The 19,241-nt window shown below is 41.6% G+C and overlaps 1 protein-coding gene across 2 annotated transcripts in view; it reads left to right on the plus strand.

Annotated features, from left to right (window-relative positions):
- The window catches only part of LOC100695575 (plexin-A1), a 310,610-nt gene that overhangs the window by 148,622 nt on the left and 142,747 nt on the right, over positions 1-19,241 (plus strand). For both annotated transcript variants that reach the window (XM_019350036.2, XM_003449115.5), the window contains exons 4-5: positions 1,730-1,861; positions 18,131-18,231. In XM_019350036.2, the coding sequence (XP_019205581.1) occupies positions 1,730-1,861; positions 18,131-18,231 (233 nt within the window). The remainder of the gene's footprint in view (positions 1-1,729; positions 1,862-18,130; positions 18,232-19,241) is intronic.

Below are 19,241 nucleotides of genomic sequence, written 5' to 3' on the forward strand. Positions count from 1 at the left end.
GCTTCCTCCTCTTAAGCATCAAAAGCACATACAGCGATGACAGCCTGTCTGTTAATGAACCTTCTGTTCAGAGAAAGATTAAGGAAACTCTGGTAGTGATTTGGCAGATAATAACCACAGAGACTGTTGAGACTGAGGAGGAGGAGAAAGAAATCAAAAAAAGAGAGAGAGAAAGACTGAGAGAGCTGGTGGAGCGAGTGGAGAGAAACAGAAAAAGTTTCAGCAGACTATACTTCTGTCAGGTGATGGATGAGCAGATGGAGGCCGGGAAATTAGAAAGAGAAAGATCCAGACATAGAAGGAAAGAGGGAAGCTGAAAAAGATTTACTTGCTGCTGCAGGAGGAGTGACCCTCATAACTCTGTAATTTCGTCAGGAGACTTAACACCGGCAACCAAAGAACCATCATATAGCTGCATGTTGTTGGTACAGCCTCAGTACCGTGGCACCATAACAAACATTAGAACTGCGAGTTTGAAATTAAGATACTTCAACTGTAATCTGTCGCTTTTAGTAGCATTTTTTTACCTGACGGCAATGTTTTGAGGAAACCTCTGAAGTGTTTCACTAGATGAAAAGGCTGCGGTTGCATGAGATGGAAGTGAATGCATCATTTTAAGAACAATCCACAGTATTGGACGAGAAAATGAATAATAGTTGTGCATGATATAGTCAAATAGTCAGATAGTCCAAAACCATGCTAAAATTAGATATGGTCGACGTCTTCTTCAAGGTCATTTCTTTGGGCGGTGTTGCACTACTCTTAGTTGCCTCCCAGTCTGACCACTTATACTTCTTCTTCTTTGATGCTTATTGGAGCTCCTGCATGTGTCAAAACAGCAAACAGCAAATGAATTATAGGACAGGAAGTCACAGGGGGTCATATCAGGATGGTACGGTAGATGTCTACATTAATGATTTGACCCTGGCGGATAATTTGATGGTGCACAAACCTGTTAATGTTGAGGAGAAAAAAACATGGTCCTGGTTGCACTCCTAACCTGATGTGTCAACTTTTGGGTTTGACTTTGTGGACTTTTGAACTGTTGTTAAGTCTCATCAATGGTGATGATCCTCAACATGTGTTTGAGGCAGGAGTTTATGCCCTCTGGAGTTTGGGGTACTTGGTGGAGTCACATATGTTCCATAGATCAACTTAGAAATAGCAGCTGGAAGCTGGAAGCACTCTATAGATGCGCAAAGGCACATCCTTTAACCCTCTCAGGTCTAACTTATCATTCCTGAGGCCTACACTAACCCTATATTATGGAGAAAGGCTTAGAAACTTGGGTGAACCAAAGATTGCCAAGCATTAGAGTTAAGGTTAGGGTAAGGGTTGTCCTCAGCAATGACTTACCTCCTGTGAGGTTGAAGTGATCGTTTGTGACAACTCCAATCGTAACCCTAAAGGCACGTAAACATTCGTTCATCGCATTGGAGCTGTCAGCTGATCGCGAGCAGACATTCGCCCGTAGTCTCTTAAAGTTGCAAAGTATTATTTACTTTCTAAGGTTTCTGGGCACCACCTCGCCATGAATAGCTTCCGTTGCATCTAATCAGATAATCAGAATGTGCAACTTTGATTGAGATGCTGAAATTTTTTATTTCTACACTCGACTGGATTCGTTTTTGACAAGCATCGTGGCTTCTCTTTTTCACACAGTTGTAAAACAATCATCTATGACTGCACTATAAGCGTGGCTTTACCGTTTTCCTCTCTTCTCTTACAGATACTGGTGAACTCCATTTCCCAGCCTGCCGTGTTGTATGAAAATGTTGTGGTGAGCAACGGGAGCCCGATCCTGCGAGATTTGCTCTTCAGTCCAGATCATCAGTACTTATATGCCCTCACTGATAAACAGGTAGGAGAAGTGTGCGCACACACACACATACACACACACAAACACACACACGCCAGATGACCACGTCTAAACTAGAGACGAGCACTGTTAGGAGCCTTTTGTTGCCATTGGCACTCTGGGCACACTGAGAAAATTATGAATCAAAATCAATAGTCATTTATATATGTAATAATTTTAGGGATGGGTTCAGTGATAAGTGACAGAACAATATTGTACAGCTTCACAGCTGTTTTTCATGTACATGTACACTTGCTGGCATACTGAAAGACACACACACATACACGCACACACAAATGCCTTCATTGCAAATAAGTGAACGCTGGGAAGAGAGAGGGAGGGGAGGAAAATGGAGACACTTGAAGAGCACCATTAAGAGCTGATGAGGAAAAATATATTAAAAATATACACGGGGGGAGTGAGCAATCAAGGTAATTACACACATATAGTACCACATACTGGGCATGAACACATTTGCAGCTTAAGCAGCGTTCCACACACATGCACAGTTTTAGGTGCTAATTAATGTCATGAATTTTAAAATGCACCGTATAGGATGAAGCCGTGCATACCTTCCTTCCACCGGGGATACACATTACATCCAACTCTTGAATGTTTACTTCAGGATATTCCTCACAAAAATCCTTGGTTCTCCATCTAAAAACCACCTGATCAACAACAGAAAATTACAGTTTAGCCATTGCAGCAGGCAACACAGAACTGAAAGGATGATAAGTATTATTATACACAGGCTTGTGACGTTAAATTGGTTAAACTCCGTGGCCTCTCATTTCCCCACACTGACCTCATCTGCACAGCATTATGATATGCACGATCAAATCCTGGCGTGTACATGTCATTATCTCGCAATGCCTTTATTCACGAGAGTTTGATACAGCAGTCGCCACTCTCCCGCTCATCCCTTCTTTACCTGCACGACTCTTATCTCATAATGGTTAATGACCTTGATGTGATAACCTTCAACGAGACTTCCTCGCTACGTAGACGGTAACCGGCGTGTAAGTGCTGTGTAATTTACCAGCGATTAGACTTAATTGACTTCCACGTGTCTGAATAAGCACGCGGAGGAAGTGGAGTGTAACTGATACAAATGGACGTCGTTGTTGTTGACGTGAGGGAGGGAATAAGGCGCTGAGATCGTGGATCGGTCCAGGAAGCTGAAATGTACTCTAAAAGGAAAATGCCTAAATGCATATTGAATTACACTGAGTCTGGGACACACGTGCTGATTTTGGAAACTCGCGCTGAATTATGTATGCACACGAAGATAAAGTTGATTCATAATGTAATTTCAGTGCCCAAATTATTTATAGTTATGCTCCAGGTCCAGTTACAACATTAACACAATTAAATGCAGCAGAATGTGTGTGACCGCCTAAATTTTTAACTCTGCACACAGGAAAAGGACGAATTTCGTTTAAAATCTAAGCAGCTTGTAAAGTAACCATGTATCAACCATGTGTCTGGGCCCAGTCTTCTGTTAAGATGACTCACGCGCTTTTTAGTATTTCATTTTTTCTGAATAGACACAAGTCCTTAAACAATAATTCACTCATTACATCTATTTTTATTAGTGCTGTTCAAGTATAGCACATCTTTAGGCTAACTTTCTAAAAAAGAATAACATGTTAGTGTAGAAAGAAGAGTCAGAACTTTTTTGATAGAAAATAAAACAAAACATGCAGCAACATATTCATTATTAATGTCTGCCTCTTATTTTCTCATCCGATTATGTGTGCTCTCCATCTGATTATAAAGTCTACAGCACTTAGACCTTAGCGGATTGATTGATTATGATACCACTATAATAATCCAGTGGCACATTATTATGTTCCAAACGTCGTTTCTTTTTTGCTTGGCTTGTTCTGTCCAAGGCATTTTGGTACATTTATGGTTTTTAATAACCTCAGCCAGAACAGTTTTAGATGTTCACTTGCTACTGCTAACAGTTTATACCCGTCTACCTCTTTTTTCTGGATAGAAGGGATGCAGACACCTGTCAGAAAATGTATACTGATGACCTTATTGCAGTTAAAAGAATTTGAACTGTTTTTAACCTTCAGCAGGGCCTTGGTGCTTGTTTGGTTTTGGTAACTGAAGGTGCCTTAGGAAATAGCAGATTATGTCGATTTTTGGAGTCGTTATTCAAAACAAAGGCAATGTATTACACATTGCTTGTTACTTTCTTTGAATCGAATGCAATATGTTACTTAATTACCCGGAGAAAGTAATTATGTTACACTAATAGTTACATTACGTTCTTGTTACTTCATAAAATGACCTGAAATGCGTTGTCTGATAATTACCAGTTAACAATCGAAACCTTAAGCTACAGTCCGACGCACCAACACAAACGTCATCATCCCAAAGAGGACACATAGAGAATCTTTCTTTTAGTGCTTACGTATGAATACAAAGCTGACAATACAAGGAAAAATGGACAAAAAGAATTCAAAATGATCGACACAAAAACATGAACCGATAGAGAGAATTCAAGCTTCAACCCTGACTTCTCATCACTGCCTTTGTTACCTTGAAGTTCAGGGTCTGGCTGCTGGGCTGGGGTTGGGACACTCAGCTTTAACATCACTCTGGATTCTTGGCTAGCTTTGTGTTAGCATGCTGTCTGTCCAGACGCTTGCAAAAGCCGAAGTTCTTTTAACAGTATAATATGTTTTTTCTCTTCTGGATTCAGTCTGTACTTTACCATCGTGTCCTTTCATGCAATAAAATATAAAGCAATGTCCATATCTGCACTCCTCAAAAGCTGTACAACATCTGCCTGAAATTATATGAATGTAGCAGGAGGGCGCAGGGAGAAAAAGAAAAACTGTGTTGCTGCTGTATTTCTTTTTTTCTATCTACCCAGCATTCAGATAACTAAAGAGCCTTTGTAACGCAAGTACAGTAGGTCAGGTCTCAGCCCAGCTATGTAATTTATAAGGGCAAAATTATATAATAACATTCACTGGAAACTATAATCCTCAACCCTTTCAAGACTGGATTCAAAATCCCACTAAAAGTCACAAAAGTCAAAGTTAAAAATTGCTCAAGTGTTCCCTTCATTTTTTGAGCACTATACATTGCTCTGGGTTACCTTGAGGATTACAAAGAATATTCATCTGTGAAAAGACGCTCTAAATGATATCAAATACAACTTTAGGCCTCTGTCCAACAACTCACTGCTTCAGCCAGCAGCGCTTAGCAGCTGCTCAGCAGGATGAAGAAAGTCCATGCTGAGAGCATTTGCAGATTTTCCCTTCTAATCCCTTTCATCTGCAACTGCTATTGCTACCAGAAAGTCATTTTCAATTATTAAAGGTAGTGTTTTATTTTTGATGAGCACTGATATGTCTGCTGCATGTTAGTGCAGTGACAGTAGGAGGTCAGCTGCTAGGAGAGAAGCCTTGTTGAATTCGCAATGCTTCCTCTTTGACACGATCCAAGTTGATCCGTTACATTTTACTAATGTAGCCGGTGAAGAAGTGCAGGCATTCACATCAAGGACTCTTTTTGCTGCAAGAGGAATTGTTTTGAAAATTATGTTTTGAAGATTATTATTAAGAATCCAGGGTCGGGTCAAGTAAAAATAATGACTAATGCCGCTCCAATATCAAATATTAAGAGCTAGGAAGCGCAAGCTAGCTTCAGCAAATCTCAAAGGTACATCATGTTTCAATTTTCGTAATCACCATGTTATATTTTGCTCATGAAATCCACAAAAAAACACAAAAACAGCAAGGTGCAGTTTTACAAGAGGTTTCTGGAACACAGTGACTTCCTGGAGAATCTATTGAATGATGGTTAACGTCATAGTAAGAACAACAGTCAAGGTATGCTAATTGGTGACCTTCAGTGGTGCTGGTAGGGAGACAAACTTATTGTTTTCCACTGTTTCAAGCTTAGCTAATTTCCTGTTGATGATGCATTCAGCTATACTGTTCAGCTATACCGTTGATGTCACAGTACAGAAACAGCCCTAGTAAAAATCACCAATGATCTTTTGCTTGCAGCTGATTCTGGACTTATATCCATCCTCATTCTCCTTGACCTTACAGCAGCTTTTGACACTATCTCCCACTGCATCCTCCTTCACAGATTAGCATCTATTGGCATCAATAGTACAGTACTCGCCTGGTTTACTTCTTATCTCTCTGGCCGCTCACAGTTTGTTCAGTTACTCCCTCACAGATCAGTATCTACTCCAGTTAATTCCGGTGTACCCCAAGGCTCTGTCCTGGGTCCTTTACTTTTTATCATCTATCTCCTACCTCTAGGTAATATTTTTTAGGAAGCATGACATCCAGTTTCACTGCTACGCAGATGACACCCAGCTCTACCTATCCTCCAAACCCACAGCTACTCTCCCACCTACATCCATTTCTGACTGTTTAAGTGAAATCAAGGTCTGGTTTACTCACAACTTTCTTAAACTTAATGGCACTAAAACAGAATTCATTTTAATAGGCACCAGATCAAAACTGACTACAGTTCCAACCAGTCTTTCATTATCCATTGATAACTCTGTTGTCTCACCCTCCCCTCAGGTTAAGAGTCTTGGTGTCATCCTCGATAGCACTCTGTCCTTCACAGCACATATAAATAATATCACTCGGTCTTCCTACTTTCATCTCTGTAATATTAACCGTCTTCATCCTTCACTCACACCACACAGTACCGCCATACTTGTCAATGCTCTTGTCACATCTCGTCTGGATTACTGTAACTCTCTTCTCTATGGTTTACCTCATAAATCCCTCCATAAACTGCAGTTGGTTCAAAATACAGCTGCTTGTATTATTTCCAGAACTAGATCCACTGAACATATAACACCTGTTTTTAAACAGCTCCATTGGCTCCCAATTCACCTCCGTGTCAATTTCAAGATCCTGCTTCTCACTTTCAAAGCGCTTCATAATCTCGCTCCTCCATATCTATCCGATCTTCTCCATACATACTCACCCCTTCGTACACTCCGCTCTTCTTCAGCTTCCCTTCTGTCAGTTCCACCTGCTCGCCTGACTACCATGGGACTCAGAGCCTTTAGTTGTTCTGCCCCGAGACTTTGGAATGCACTTCCACTTGCTCTACGGACCACACACTGTCTCACCACTTTTAAATCACTACTCAAAACTCATCTGTTTAGAATTGCATACACTTGATCTGTCTTAGGCCATTTTTACCTTGCTCAGTTTTTATATTTGCTTTTATACTTTTATGACTGTTTATGTCTAAATTTTACCTTACTGTGTTTGCTATATATACATTTTTCTTATGTTTTTATGGTATTGTTTACATGTTACTGTAAGGTGACCTTGAGGGTCTGAAAGGCGCCTATAAATAAAATGTATTATTATTGTTATTATTATTATACTGAGCGCCATCTATCTCCATCTGTCAACATTTTGAATGTTGACAGAATTACATGCTGCATAACCATGTAAGCTCATTTTTGCTAGAGACCGATGCCGCAGTGGAAATTTGTTTTTTTAAATTGCATATTCTCTGTAATTTAGTGTAATTTAGTTCCTATGAAAGTCAGAATCACACTAATTGACAGAGAAGACAAAATGGACTGACCAACTCCTAGGAGAGCAGATAATGGCCTTTCACTTCCAGAGCTTCACCACTGACCAAATTTACAGTCCAGCTAGAGCATGAAGCAGAAAAGGAGGGAGCGAGAGTGGGTGAGAGCTGAGAAGGTGGGAAAATATAATTGGTTTGGAGGATATGCTCTGTTCCTTTGTCTAACTCTTCCTGCTTCATATTTGCAATATTCTTTTAGGGTTCGCATGTCAGTCTCTCTCAGTCAGAGTGAGTTTGTGTGGTAACTGCTTTCCCAGTGGTGGCTTCACAGAGCATAGAGAGTAGAATGAGGATTGCCCCTCACCGCTGCATGTGAACTTGTGTTCCAGACAATAAAGGATCAGCGTGTGTGCATAGCCTTCTTGGCCTGCCGATGACGAGTCTCTTCCTAGCCAGAGGGTGCCTGGACACTAGTTAATGTGTTATGGTTTAAGGTCGCTCGCCAAGCCTTGGGATGTATAAACTTCTGCATTTTTTTCAAGCCAAGAAAAACTGTATTTTTTTCTGTTACTCAAAGATTGAGTAACAGGTTAGAATTCGCTTAGAGTTCTGGCATCTCCAAAGTTACTCAGAAACTCCCAGATGGTATTCCATGTCCAGTAGGATCCTGAGGTAAGGTGAGGAATCACACTGTAATAACTTTATTGTGCCAGACATAAACTGTATTTGTTAATTATTATAACAAACACTTGTTTCATATATAATATGCAGTATGATTTGTCACAGATTTTTATGGTGGATGCCCTTCCCGATGCAACCCTCCCATTTATACGGTTTGGGCCAAAACTAGGGGGAAATCTACACCATAGTTATATCATAACCACAAGCTCCTCTGAGACCCTATGACAGGGGTGTCCAACTTCAGGCCTCGAGGGCCGGTGTCCTGCAGGTTATAGATGTATCCTTGATCCAACACAGCTGATTTAAATGGCTAAATTACCTCCTCAACATGTCTTGTACTTCTCCAGAACCCTGGTAATGAACTAATCATTTGATTCAGATGTGTTGACCCAGGGTGAGATCTAAAACCTGCAGGACACCGGCCCTCGTGCCCTGGAGTTGCCCGCCCCTGCCCTATGACGTAACCTAACCCAAACGCAACAGCCTGCAGCTATTGCGTTTGGTTTGTTCAGTACTGTCAATTCCTCCTGTGCACTTCTAGCTACTTTTTTCCCAACAGTTTTTGAATTTATCAGTGAGCAAATACCAATAATCATCTCAATATAAGGAATAATAATCATATCATCACCATAAGGATTCCCAAATGTCAGCATATTCCTGGAGGGAGACTGTATAAGAAGTAGAAACACCGGTACATGACCACAAGGTAATTAGCAAATCATCAACCAGCACAAGCAAAAATGTCGGCAAAGACGTTGGCCACATAGGCTCTACAAAGATTCACGGCAGAAGTCAGCCTGAGGATGTAAATATGTCTCAGCATTGTTTTACTCTGGAGTTTTCTGCCTCTAGAGGGGAGCAGCACATGCCGAAAACAAATTACTGACATCATCAATGTGTAAAGTCGTTATATGTTGGCAGCCAGTCGCCTTTATATCGAAACATGGTGTGTTTTTGATTTGATGAAAGTTTTTTTCACTTATTTAAACCAAACATTTTGCTATATAGGGGACACTTGATCTGCACCAATGAGAGACAACTTTCCGCTACAAGATGATCAGTGTTACTCCACCCTACTGGCTGACGTACATGCACGCTCTGTGACAGTCGCATTCAGGAGTGAGGTGTACCTTGGTGTTGTTTGTCCTCTCCTCCTCCTCTCTTCCACCTCTTCATCCTTTCATTTTTCTCTCCTTGTTGAATAATAGAAATGCCAAGTGATGAGAGCTCAAACATCAAAAAGCCCATTTCCCAGCTTGACAGAGCAATTTACCTTTTCCCATATTCACTCGCACATAATTAAAAGTAGTGGATTGGACTGCAGCGTATAGACCGCATATCTGTATAGCAGCAGTGAGTCACATATAAGAAGGCGCGCGAATATAGAGTGCAAAAACATAAAACTGATTCACCGCGAGAGGAGAGTTTTCGATTAGCGAGCGATGGATTTACACACGGCTCCTTTTGTGTCTTTGTGAGACACACACTCCTACACGCGCACACACACAGCCTCACGGTGTTCTTTCACTCCATGTATCTTTGTCTGCCTCCAGCTTTGGGTCCGTCTCTGTCTTTTCAGTGACATCGCATCATTTTTGTGCTCATAAAAACGAGCAGCGGCACTAAATCAATTTTATCATTGCTGTTGTTTCCTCGTTACATGTTCAAATTGTCCCGATCTAATAAAAGCCGCGTGCTAAAGGGAGATTTTTCATCCTGTCATCGCCCTCTGTCGTTGACGTCACCAAGACAGATATTTCTTTTACCCTGTGTGTCCCTATGGATGACATCACCTAATTGCTTGAAAGTAAGTGACTAAGTGGATTACAGCTCATAATCTATTGATTTCTACTGTACCTTTGCACCAAAGGACTTACTTATCATATAATTATCAGCCCTGCTTCTAACGTGCAGCTTCCTTTTCATTAATTCCCGTGATAATGAGCTATTCTTCTATTTTCAGTCGGACGAATACAGCCTTAGGATTTTTGATCTACTTCTAGTATTGATGCAGACAGCGCCCAGTCTCTGATCTTTGCTATGTAGTAACATCATGACCAGATTTGCACTGCTGAACTAAAAGGGCAAGGTCACGCCTCTGCACTTGTAAAACAGCTTCATTAGGTCGCACATTGGCAGCGAATGGCCTCGCCCCCTTCCCCTGCGAAGCCTCTCAGACAGTGGTCCAATGATGTACCGCCGTGTATCGATCTTGCTACAGTACAGAAATGTACTGAGCTGTACTGTACTGCACAGTAGAGAAACCCTACCCCTGGCACCACATCAGACAAGGTTCATATTCAATTCACTCAGCATTTACTGTACTTGGAGGTCATGCAGAAAAGAGTGCTGTGTGCTTCTTTTATGACACTTTCCTTGGTGTTTGTCCAACTTTGAAGTGGCTAAAAAAGTGTTATTGAAGACATGCACAGGAAAAATAATGAGATGAGGATACAGAAATCTACTAGAAGTGCCCTTGGCCCTGTCAGCTAATTGGTTGAGTTGAGTTTCGGAGCATGCCTTTGCATTTGTTTGCATGGGCAAATTGAAATTGGTGACGAGGAGGTTTATTTATTTTTTTAATGCTGAATATTATTTAAATGTTGTCTCTGAGTGTGACATCGAAGCCCTTCTGGCGTGCTGGGCTCTCAAGTTCAAGTGTAATGCTTGACTTCAACTAAACTATGAACTGCTTCAGGATTTATCCATGAATAAGCTTTTAAGAAACACCCTTTTTAAAAAATCTTTTTTTGACATATAATTGGTTTCACATCACACATATAAAGCTGAAAAAAAGTGTCTCCAGCCTTTTCTGAAAGACTGTTTCTAAAGTTGACAACAGGAGAGGAAGTGCTGCTTGAAGTGTTGATGGCGGTTGCTCCTGTGCTCATTAACAGTCTGCGTGAAGCCCACTGGATATGTTATAGGTTGGACATGTAATGAAACTAGAAACTAGAAAGTACACGTCACTATCAAAATGAAATCTCCAAACCCTGTTGTATAAATGTGTGAAAGAAGAGAAAATACATGGAAATACAGTATTTTAAAGAGTTTGAAAGTCAGTATGAAAGTAGTATTTAGTCTTTCTTGTCATTTCTTTAAGTAGTCTTCATGAATAGTTCTTCAGGCTTCTTAAAGGTCATTCAAAGCTCTTGTTCTTGGATGTTGGCTGCCTTTTGTTCAGTTCAAGAAGCTTCAACACTGATTCATTAACACTGAGTTCTGGCTTCTGGGGAGGCCAATCCATGAAATATTGTTCCATTATATGTCTTCCTGGTATGCTTTCACTCCCTTGGCACTGTGTTTTGGATCATTGTGATGCCGAAAAATGAAGCTGTTGCCGATCAGATGTTTTCCAGATGATATATTGTGGTGGATCAAAATGTGAGGGTAGTTTTTCACAAATCTAATGGCATCAATTTTGGCAAGATCCCCAACACCATTTGGTGAAACACAGCCCGCATCAAGACAGAGTTTCCACCATGTTTCACAGATGGCTGTGGACACTTACTTCTGTACCTCTGTTAAGACCTCCACTCCTCCACTCATTTTCAGTCCAGTTCTTGTGTAATTTAGCATATCTCACTCTTTTCTCCCTGTTTCCCTTCCTTGGGAAAGAGTGGCTTCTTGACAGCCACCCTTCTATGGAGATCATTTCCGGTAAGACTTTAGCAAACAGTAGATGAATCAACTGAAGGGCCAGATATGTCTCAGGTCCTTATGTCAGGTCTCCTGTTTCTCAAGGACATGACTTTCAGACATTGTTCATCTGCTGTAGATAGTATTTTAGTCCTGCTGCTTATTCTTTCGACATACACTCTTCCCGTTTAATCACATTTTATAAGGACATGATGCACGCCGTGCTGAGATATGCCAAGGTTTTAGCTATTAGCAAGTTTTTGAAATCAATTTGTTGCTGCAAAAAAAAAAAAAAAATGCTATTTTGTGCTTGTCAAAAGGTGTTATGTTTGGCAATTGATTCAAATCAAAAAATGGGAACAATTTATGTAATTATGCGACCGGCGGCTAGTAAAAAAAAACAAGTGCTTTAAAATTGGTTCAACACTGGTTCATCCTGTGAGTTAGGTGCCTTTTTTACATTTGATTGAATGGCCAGAGTTGAATGGTTTAACAAACAAAATATAATTCAAATTTTTCAGGCATGAACACTGGACTAAAATTAATGAATAAGCTGCAAATGTCCAGAAAAAAAAGCTTTGACAGACCTTCAGAAATCCTATTTCTCAAGAACACTTGGAAGGAAAATATAAAGATAAGAGGTGTGGCTCAAGACTTTTGAACACTGGTGGAACTACTGATGTCTGACATGTTTAAAAAATGAATGAGAAGTTTTAAAATCTTGAATTTAATTGTATTTCTGAAAGACTTGACTTGACGCTGTGCATTTACATATTAAAAAAAATTGCACTGGCGTCTTTTCAGATGACATATCTTTCTCCTCACCGACACACAAACACGGATGCGCACACATCCTTGCTGTCTGTCAGCGAAGGCAGAGAGATGACTGATCGGCTGATCAGAATGTGATTTGTGAGACAGTCAAAGAGACAGACAGTGAGAGCGAGAGCGATGGAGAAGTCTTAATGTGGTTGGGAGCAACAGCGTGACTTGGGTTTAAAAAAAAGGAAACAGGCTGAAGCTGATTTGTAAAATCTCAGTGACTGAGAGCGTGAGATAAAGAGACAGGAAGTCAAGAAGGACTTAGGAAGCCGTCCGAGATCATTTTAGTTTCATTGCTCGTGCAGATTTCTGGTGCCATGAATCATGCATATCTGTGGCTAAGAAGACAATATATGTAAAATAATATGTTTGTTTTATAGGTTTATTTATATAGATTTCATCATCTTTTCATATCTTTCATCTTGCACATGTTAACACTCTGCTGCAAATAGTAAATAATCAACTTAGCTTAGCATAAATACTGGAAACAGGGTGTACAAACAGTAGGGTGTTGAGTTTCTCAACACAGACTCAACCCAGTGTTTCCCTTTATTGTCATCTTGGGAATGTGAGTACTACGTGAACTTATGCAAGGAAGAATGCACTTTTAAAGGGTTCAATCTACAAGAGTTTGTTTTCTTGCTAAGCTCTGTATTGTTCCCCTCTCTCTGCCTGTTTCTGCCCAAGGTTGTGTCTCGCAGTGGCTACTTGTGATCTATGGCCTCATTTGGTGTGTTTTTGGTCTGTCCAGCCAAATTCATGACAGATGAGGGCATATCAGAAAGATAGAAAGGCAGAGAACGGGGGGATGGATATGAGACTTTCTTTTTTTCTTAAACAAGCACTCGGACTGTCCATTATTTATAAGTCATCCAGCATTGTTTCAGTGTATCCTTTGCACATAATTTAAAGTGTAATTTACAGCAGCGTTTTGAAGTTATGCACTCAAACACTGCACCTCAGCGTGCTTACATTACCACAGATAGCGTATCTGCATGCACTTAGTTGCTGGTAACATGTGTGCATTCGTGCAGTAGTCTTAGAATTGGGCTCGCTGGCAGAATAAGCCATCCATCAGCCTATTGTGTAGCGATAGCGCCTTATATTCCTCGCCATATTATACAGATGGGACAATTACAGCTAGGCCTATAGCGGCAGCTAGCTTGGGACCAAAAGGGCCCCATATGTGGAATGAAACATCAGTCGCAATTACATTTGTGTGTCTTTCTCATCTATCCTTCCCTGTATTCCTCATTTCCACCCTCCTCCATCCAATCCACCTCCCCCACCCCCAACCGCCACCCTCCTCCTTCCTCTCATCTGCCACTAGGCAAATTAAGAGGCTCTCTATCATGACCCAAATGAGAGAGGCTCATTTGTAGCAGTTATTTATTTGTAATAAACTCTCCCCCCAATCATCTCCTCTGCTCTGCTCTCTCTCTACCCTCCACTCTGGAAACACGGCGAAAAAGAAAGAGAAAAAGCATCTGAATGCTGCTGGGGATTTTCCCCCCCCTTTCAAACACTGTCCATTATCATTTGAAGACTAAAATGAATGTTTAAAATGGACATTTTCCCTCCGTGATCTCATTCTTTCTGTCTTCCACTACCTCTTCTCCTAATTCCCCTGTCCTCCCCCACCCTCACCTCCCGCCACTGTCCACAGATGGATGTGTTTCCCCTCGGCAGCAGCAAATAGGCCACGGATGAAAATGCCATATTTAATATAAATAGGTGGTGCTCACTTATGTACTGTCTCGCTCACACACACACACACACACACACACACACACACACACACACACACACACACACACACGCCAGTGCTCCCCAGCCACCTCAGTAAGACAAAGAGTCTTTGGCTGAGCATCTCCCGTTTCCCATCCCATTATCTGTTTTCTAAAACTCAATAATTGAACTGTTCCAATGGAATACATCATCTGGCCCACTATCACAAAATCCCATTGAATAAACTTCTCTCCCTGGCTATTGTGCTTGAGCATGACATGTTTTTTCTTTCCGTCCTCCCTCTATCAGATAGGCTGTATTACTAGCGTGGTATTTGTCCAGGCTCAAGTAATGACTGCAATTTGCTGCTATTTGGTGTCCTGTAAGAGGCCTGGGCCTTGTAATGGTAGCATTATAATAGTTACCAGGCACAGGTTACTATTACCATGTTATGAATCTGCCATAAGCCATTGTGTCCAACTGTACATTAGAGTGCCACAGGAGGAGGATGTGTACAGACCGTGCAAGAGATGCCGGGATTACTGACATCTAGTTGCGGTATGTGCTGTTTGTTTTAAAGCTGTCTTGGGATGTAATGTGCAATTGGCTCATATAAGGAACAGAGCAGATATATGTACATTATTCCTAATGGAGTTTCCCATTACACTTTAATCCAGTCCTGCATTTATAAGTTAGACGGCAAACCTTCACCAATCTTTCTGAGAGTGATTGCAGTGAGTTTGAGTCAGGCAGCAATTATTTAGACGGATCTTTTTGCAAAGATCGTGCCCAGAGGTGAAGGGTGTTGTATTGTGAACCTCTGCGTGATCGGTTGGTTGCTTCAAATACTCGCAGTGGGTCACCAAATGTGAAAAAAATTCAGTGCAGTCACCTGGCAACAACAGATTTTTTCTCCTAGTTGCAAGGAGGTTATCGTCCCATTTTTACTGTAGTATGACTGAGCCATGAAAATATTAAAGGATAGACCTGACACTCATGTAGGGTTCATCAAAGCAGATTGAGCTCAGTGTTAAGTTGAGACAGACACACTGTTTTCTCCATACTACCAACAGCTTGAGCAGCTCCTACACAAATGCTCTTCTGGTGGCCATGAGAGGCTGCTTCAGGCGGTGAGAATCATGCGAATGGGGGAGATCTTGAGCAGTGGAAGGTTCTGTGAGCAGAGCAACAGAGAGTACAGGAAATTGGGATTTTTTTAAAGTATGTTGACATTAAAACCACCATATGCATTCGTGTCTGATCAATCACGCGGCAGTTGTTCAAGCAAAAGACATGAAAAGAGCATGATTCAACATTTGAAGTTTAATAAGTTGAAAAACGGTGCGGTGAAGGTAGGGTTTCTTCTTTGAAGGTTTTTCCACTGCTGCGTCTGCAGCTGCCATTAGAATTCACCCTCACCAGCTCACCTGGTGTGCCTCCTGCCTCTGCAGTGTTATTGATGTCGTACCTCGCCTATCTGAGAGAGCTGGAGGTGTGCGTGCACATGTGCACGTTCTCGTGTGTGAATGCATCCTGGGTGGTCAGTGATGTATTTAAGAATTTAACAACTGCCCCAGAAAAGTTGTCTCAAACTCTCAATTTAGTCCAAAGAGTAACTTTCTCACCGTGTGCTTGTGTGTGTGCTTGCCTGAGGCAGTTTCCTGTCTGCCAATCTGTCTGTCACTGCCAAACAGCATCCAGTAAGTTGAGATAAAATACACAGATTCTGATACGCTGCAGATTACAGATTTATAAAAGAAAAAGATTAAACCTGAATGTGCAGAGGTATGATTAAAGCATTTTGCAAGGGATAATTAGTCGACTTCTTCTACACTTTGGGTATAATCCAGTGTAACGTGTCCTTCCCGATTATCTTGCAAACAGATGGTGAAGGCAGCAGCATACAACATGCATGTTCAATAATATCTGCAGGTATCTGTTGACTTCTCAATGCTAATTTCTGCAAGTTTCACCGTGGCCTGATGTTCAGATACATCTTCAGTTGCGCTTTAAGAGACCGATACATTTGGACAATGTTGTTTGATGTCCTTGTTGATAGAGAGGCTCCCCGGTTCCTATGCAAGAGATCAAGTTTCATCTTAGTGCAGTCACGCAGAGACACAAATGGCAGCTAGGACAGATTTAGGAGACAAAAGGAGCAATCCTCGATGTTTATCTTAATGGTGTTAAGTACAGTACCACAGTATCATGCATTTAGTTATTGCTTATTTTTCATTGGAGTGCTGCACAAAGCTGGTTTATGTAGTTTTTGGAGTAAGTGACAGACAGCCTAATAAAAATGTAGCTGCAGAAAAGGCCTTACAGCTTTACGCTAGCGAATTTTGAATTTACACCCAATAGTTTTGGAGAGTTGTAAGGGACTGAGTAAGAAAAGAGTTGTCAAAATTTACATAGTAAAGACAAAGACAGACAGACTCCAAAAAAGGCTGCAACCTGTACTAATTCACCATGATTGCTTCTTCGCTTTAAATGCACTAAAACTCTGTACCTCCCATTTAAGTCTAGAGCACTATAGCCAAAAGAGGATTGCTCTCCACTGCAGTAATTCATATTTGGTGGAATGAAGCCTGGATTATACTCAGCTGCAGACACGGACAGCTAGAGACCCGATGACCGAGTAGTCATTACTGTTGCACTTCTTTGAAGTCTGCTGCCTGGGCGCATGCATAGTGCGCATAGTAAAGTGAATTCTCTGTGGATGTGTGCGTGGACCTCGCACTCAATGTCCAATCGTGAAATTTACATCACAAGGACCCAAGAGGACCCTGAGGGACTCATAAAATATAAAAAACTTGCTTGTTTCTATTCTGGGACTTTCCTGCCTTTCCATACCCAGATAGGAAAGAGCATAATGGAGGGAAGGCCCACCTCACTGCCCTTCCAGAGCAGTGGCAACATGTGTCATACAACCTTGATTGAGTTAGATACGGTATGATAAGGAAGGGTGGGGTGGATGTAGGTTGCAAAGTGCTTGCACAGCAACTGTAGGCAGGCCAGTACCTAGTGCACCCTATATGAAACTTGTCAACTGGCAATTTTGAATATTTTTAGCTGAGATAATACTATTTGAATCCCAAAAAATGAAACTCTTGGTCGAGCTAGAGGAATTGCCACATCAGCAGGTTGATTTCGACCCTTTAGCGTCAACAACAATCTGTCCAGTATTGATCCTTGAATCCACTACCCAACCCAATGACGACTACACTGACGATTGCACAAAGCAATGTGCTTAAACTTGCTAAATGTGTCTAGTTATAGCTCGTCATCATAGGCTGAACAGCAGTCTTTATGGGGAGTGTGAATCTGATCTTGATGATCAGATTAGCACCTCTAATCCTGAGGGGCTAAGCTGATTTTGGATGCATACAATCTGCGCAGTGCTCTTAGATCTTTTTGCTTTGAATAAATTGCAACCGAGTTTTATTCTTCCGCATGCAACAAGGAGAAATTATCAATGCCTAAAAATACACAAATTGTTTGCTTGCATCAGAACTGTGGGCAGCACAGAGTATATGTATTACAGAGATAAGTTCTTCAGAGGGTGTGTTTACATGTTTGTAAACCTCTACTTTTCTCCCTCTAGCTACCTTTATATGCAGCAGTATGGAGTTGTAAGCAGCACTTTCAGAGCTGTTTATCTGTGATAGTCACAGTGGGCTTGTTCCTTTAATCTCATGTTCCAGATGCAGGACACCTCCAGTAGATCCTGTTTATACCAACCATATATAGTACGAGCTGTTTGAAGGTGGTGTAAACAGGGTTTCTGCACAGCGTTAACCAAGTGTGTTTGCCGAATGTGTGCTTATGTGTGTGTGTTTTTTTTCTTCTTCCTAGGTCACCCGTGTACCAGTGGAGAGCTGTGAGCAGTACACTTCCTGTGGAGCCTGTCTGGGATCAGGAGACCCTCACTGCGGCTGGTGTGTGCTGCATAATGTGTAAGTGCATCCTCTTTACTGCGTCGTATGTAGTTATTCCGGTGGTTGCTCAGTGGGTGTTCTGCACTTAATTACAGTCTGTCACTTCAACAGAGTTGTGAGTTCTGCCTGTTTATGCTCATGGTAGCCACATTATGTGAACCTGCTTTGGCACTGCATTTGTCAATGTGTTCTAACACAACAAATGCCGAGATTTAACACCTTATATAATGACTTTCTTTTGAAAATTGTATTTAGATAAGTGTATCTGTTTTTCTTGTATCAATAATTGACAAAAATGTGTCACCCGGTGTCACCTACACTGAAGCCTAGCCCTGTGACTTATTCATAAACATGGTCTCAATGCTCTCATTTTACTATTTTACTATAAAGCAACACTTTGAAACACATCAGATCTCAGTGTTTAGAATGAAAGGATGCCACACGGTTTGATGGAAATGAAAATGATAAGCCTACAAGTAATGGTAAATACTGAACGATATTGTCTGTGAAGGTTCTCAGTCATCCAGGTCATCGTAGTCAAAGGAGTTTGCAAAGAAAAGCGTCTGGACTTCTTTGAGTTGCTTGAAGACGTTTCACCTCTCATCCGAGAAGCTTCTTCAGTTCTAAGGTCAAATGGCCGAGAGTCCCAGATTTAAACCCAGTGGGAGTATCCCCCCAAGGAGGGACGAAGGACCCCCTGGTGATCCTCTAATCACATGCGCCAAGGTGTGAAAGTGGGTGTGGGACCTAATCAGTTTTGAGTTCCCTCCCCAGACGCCTTAACGCCCACTCACATCCTGGGCCATCTGACCTCAGGAAATCACATGATAGGGTGGGGCCAGGTTTCACAATGAGCTCACCCGAAACCCTGGCTGATTACAGGAGAGGTGGAGGAAGATCTCAGCCTGGGCGTCTATTGTCTTGTGTAGTCTGGAAGATGAGTGGATGATGGGGTGGGTGCAGTTTTCTCTGTGGTGGGGTCGGGTGGACTGTCCCGGGCTCTGTGGGGCTGGGCGGCGTTGCTGCAC

This window comes from Oreochromis niloticus, linkage group LG20, assembly GCF_001858045.2.
Source record: "Oreochromis niloticus isolate F11D_XX linkage group LG20, O_niloticus_UMD_NMBU, whole genome shotgun sequence".
In the NCBI taxonomy this organism is placed as follows: Eukaryota; Metazoa; Chordata; class Actinopteri; order Cichliformes; family Cichlidae; genus Oreochromis; species Oreochromis niloticus.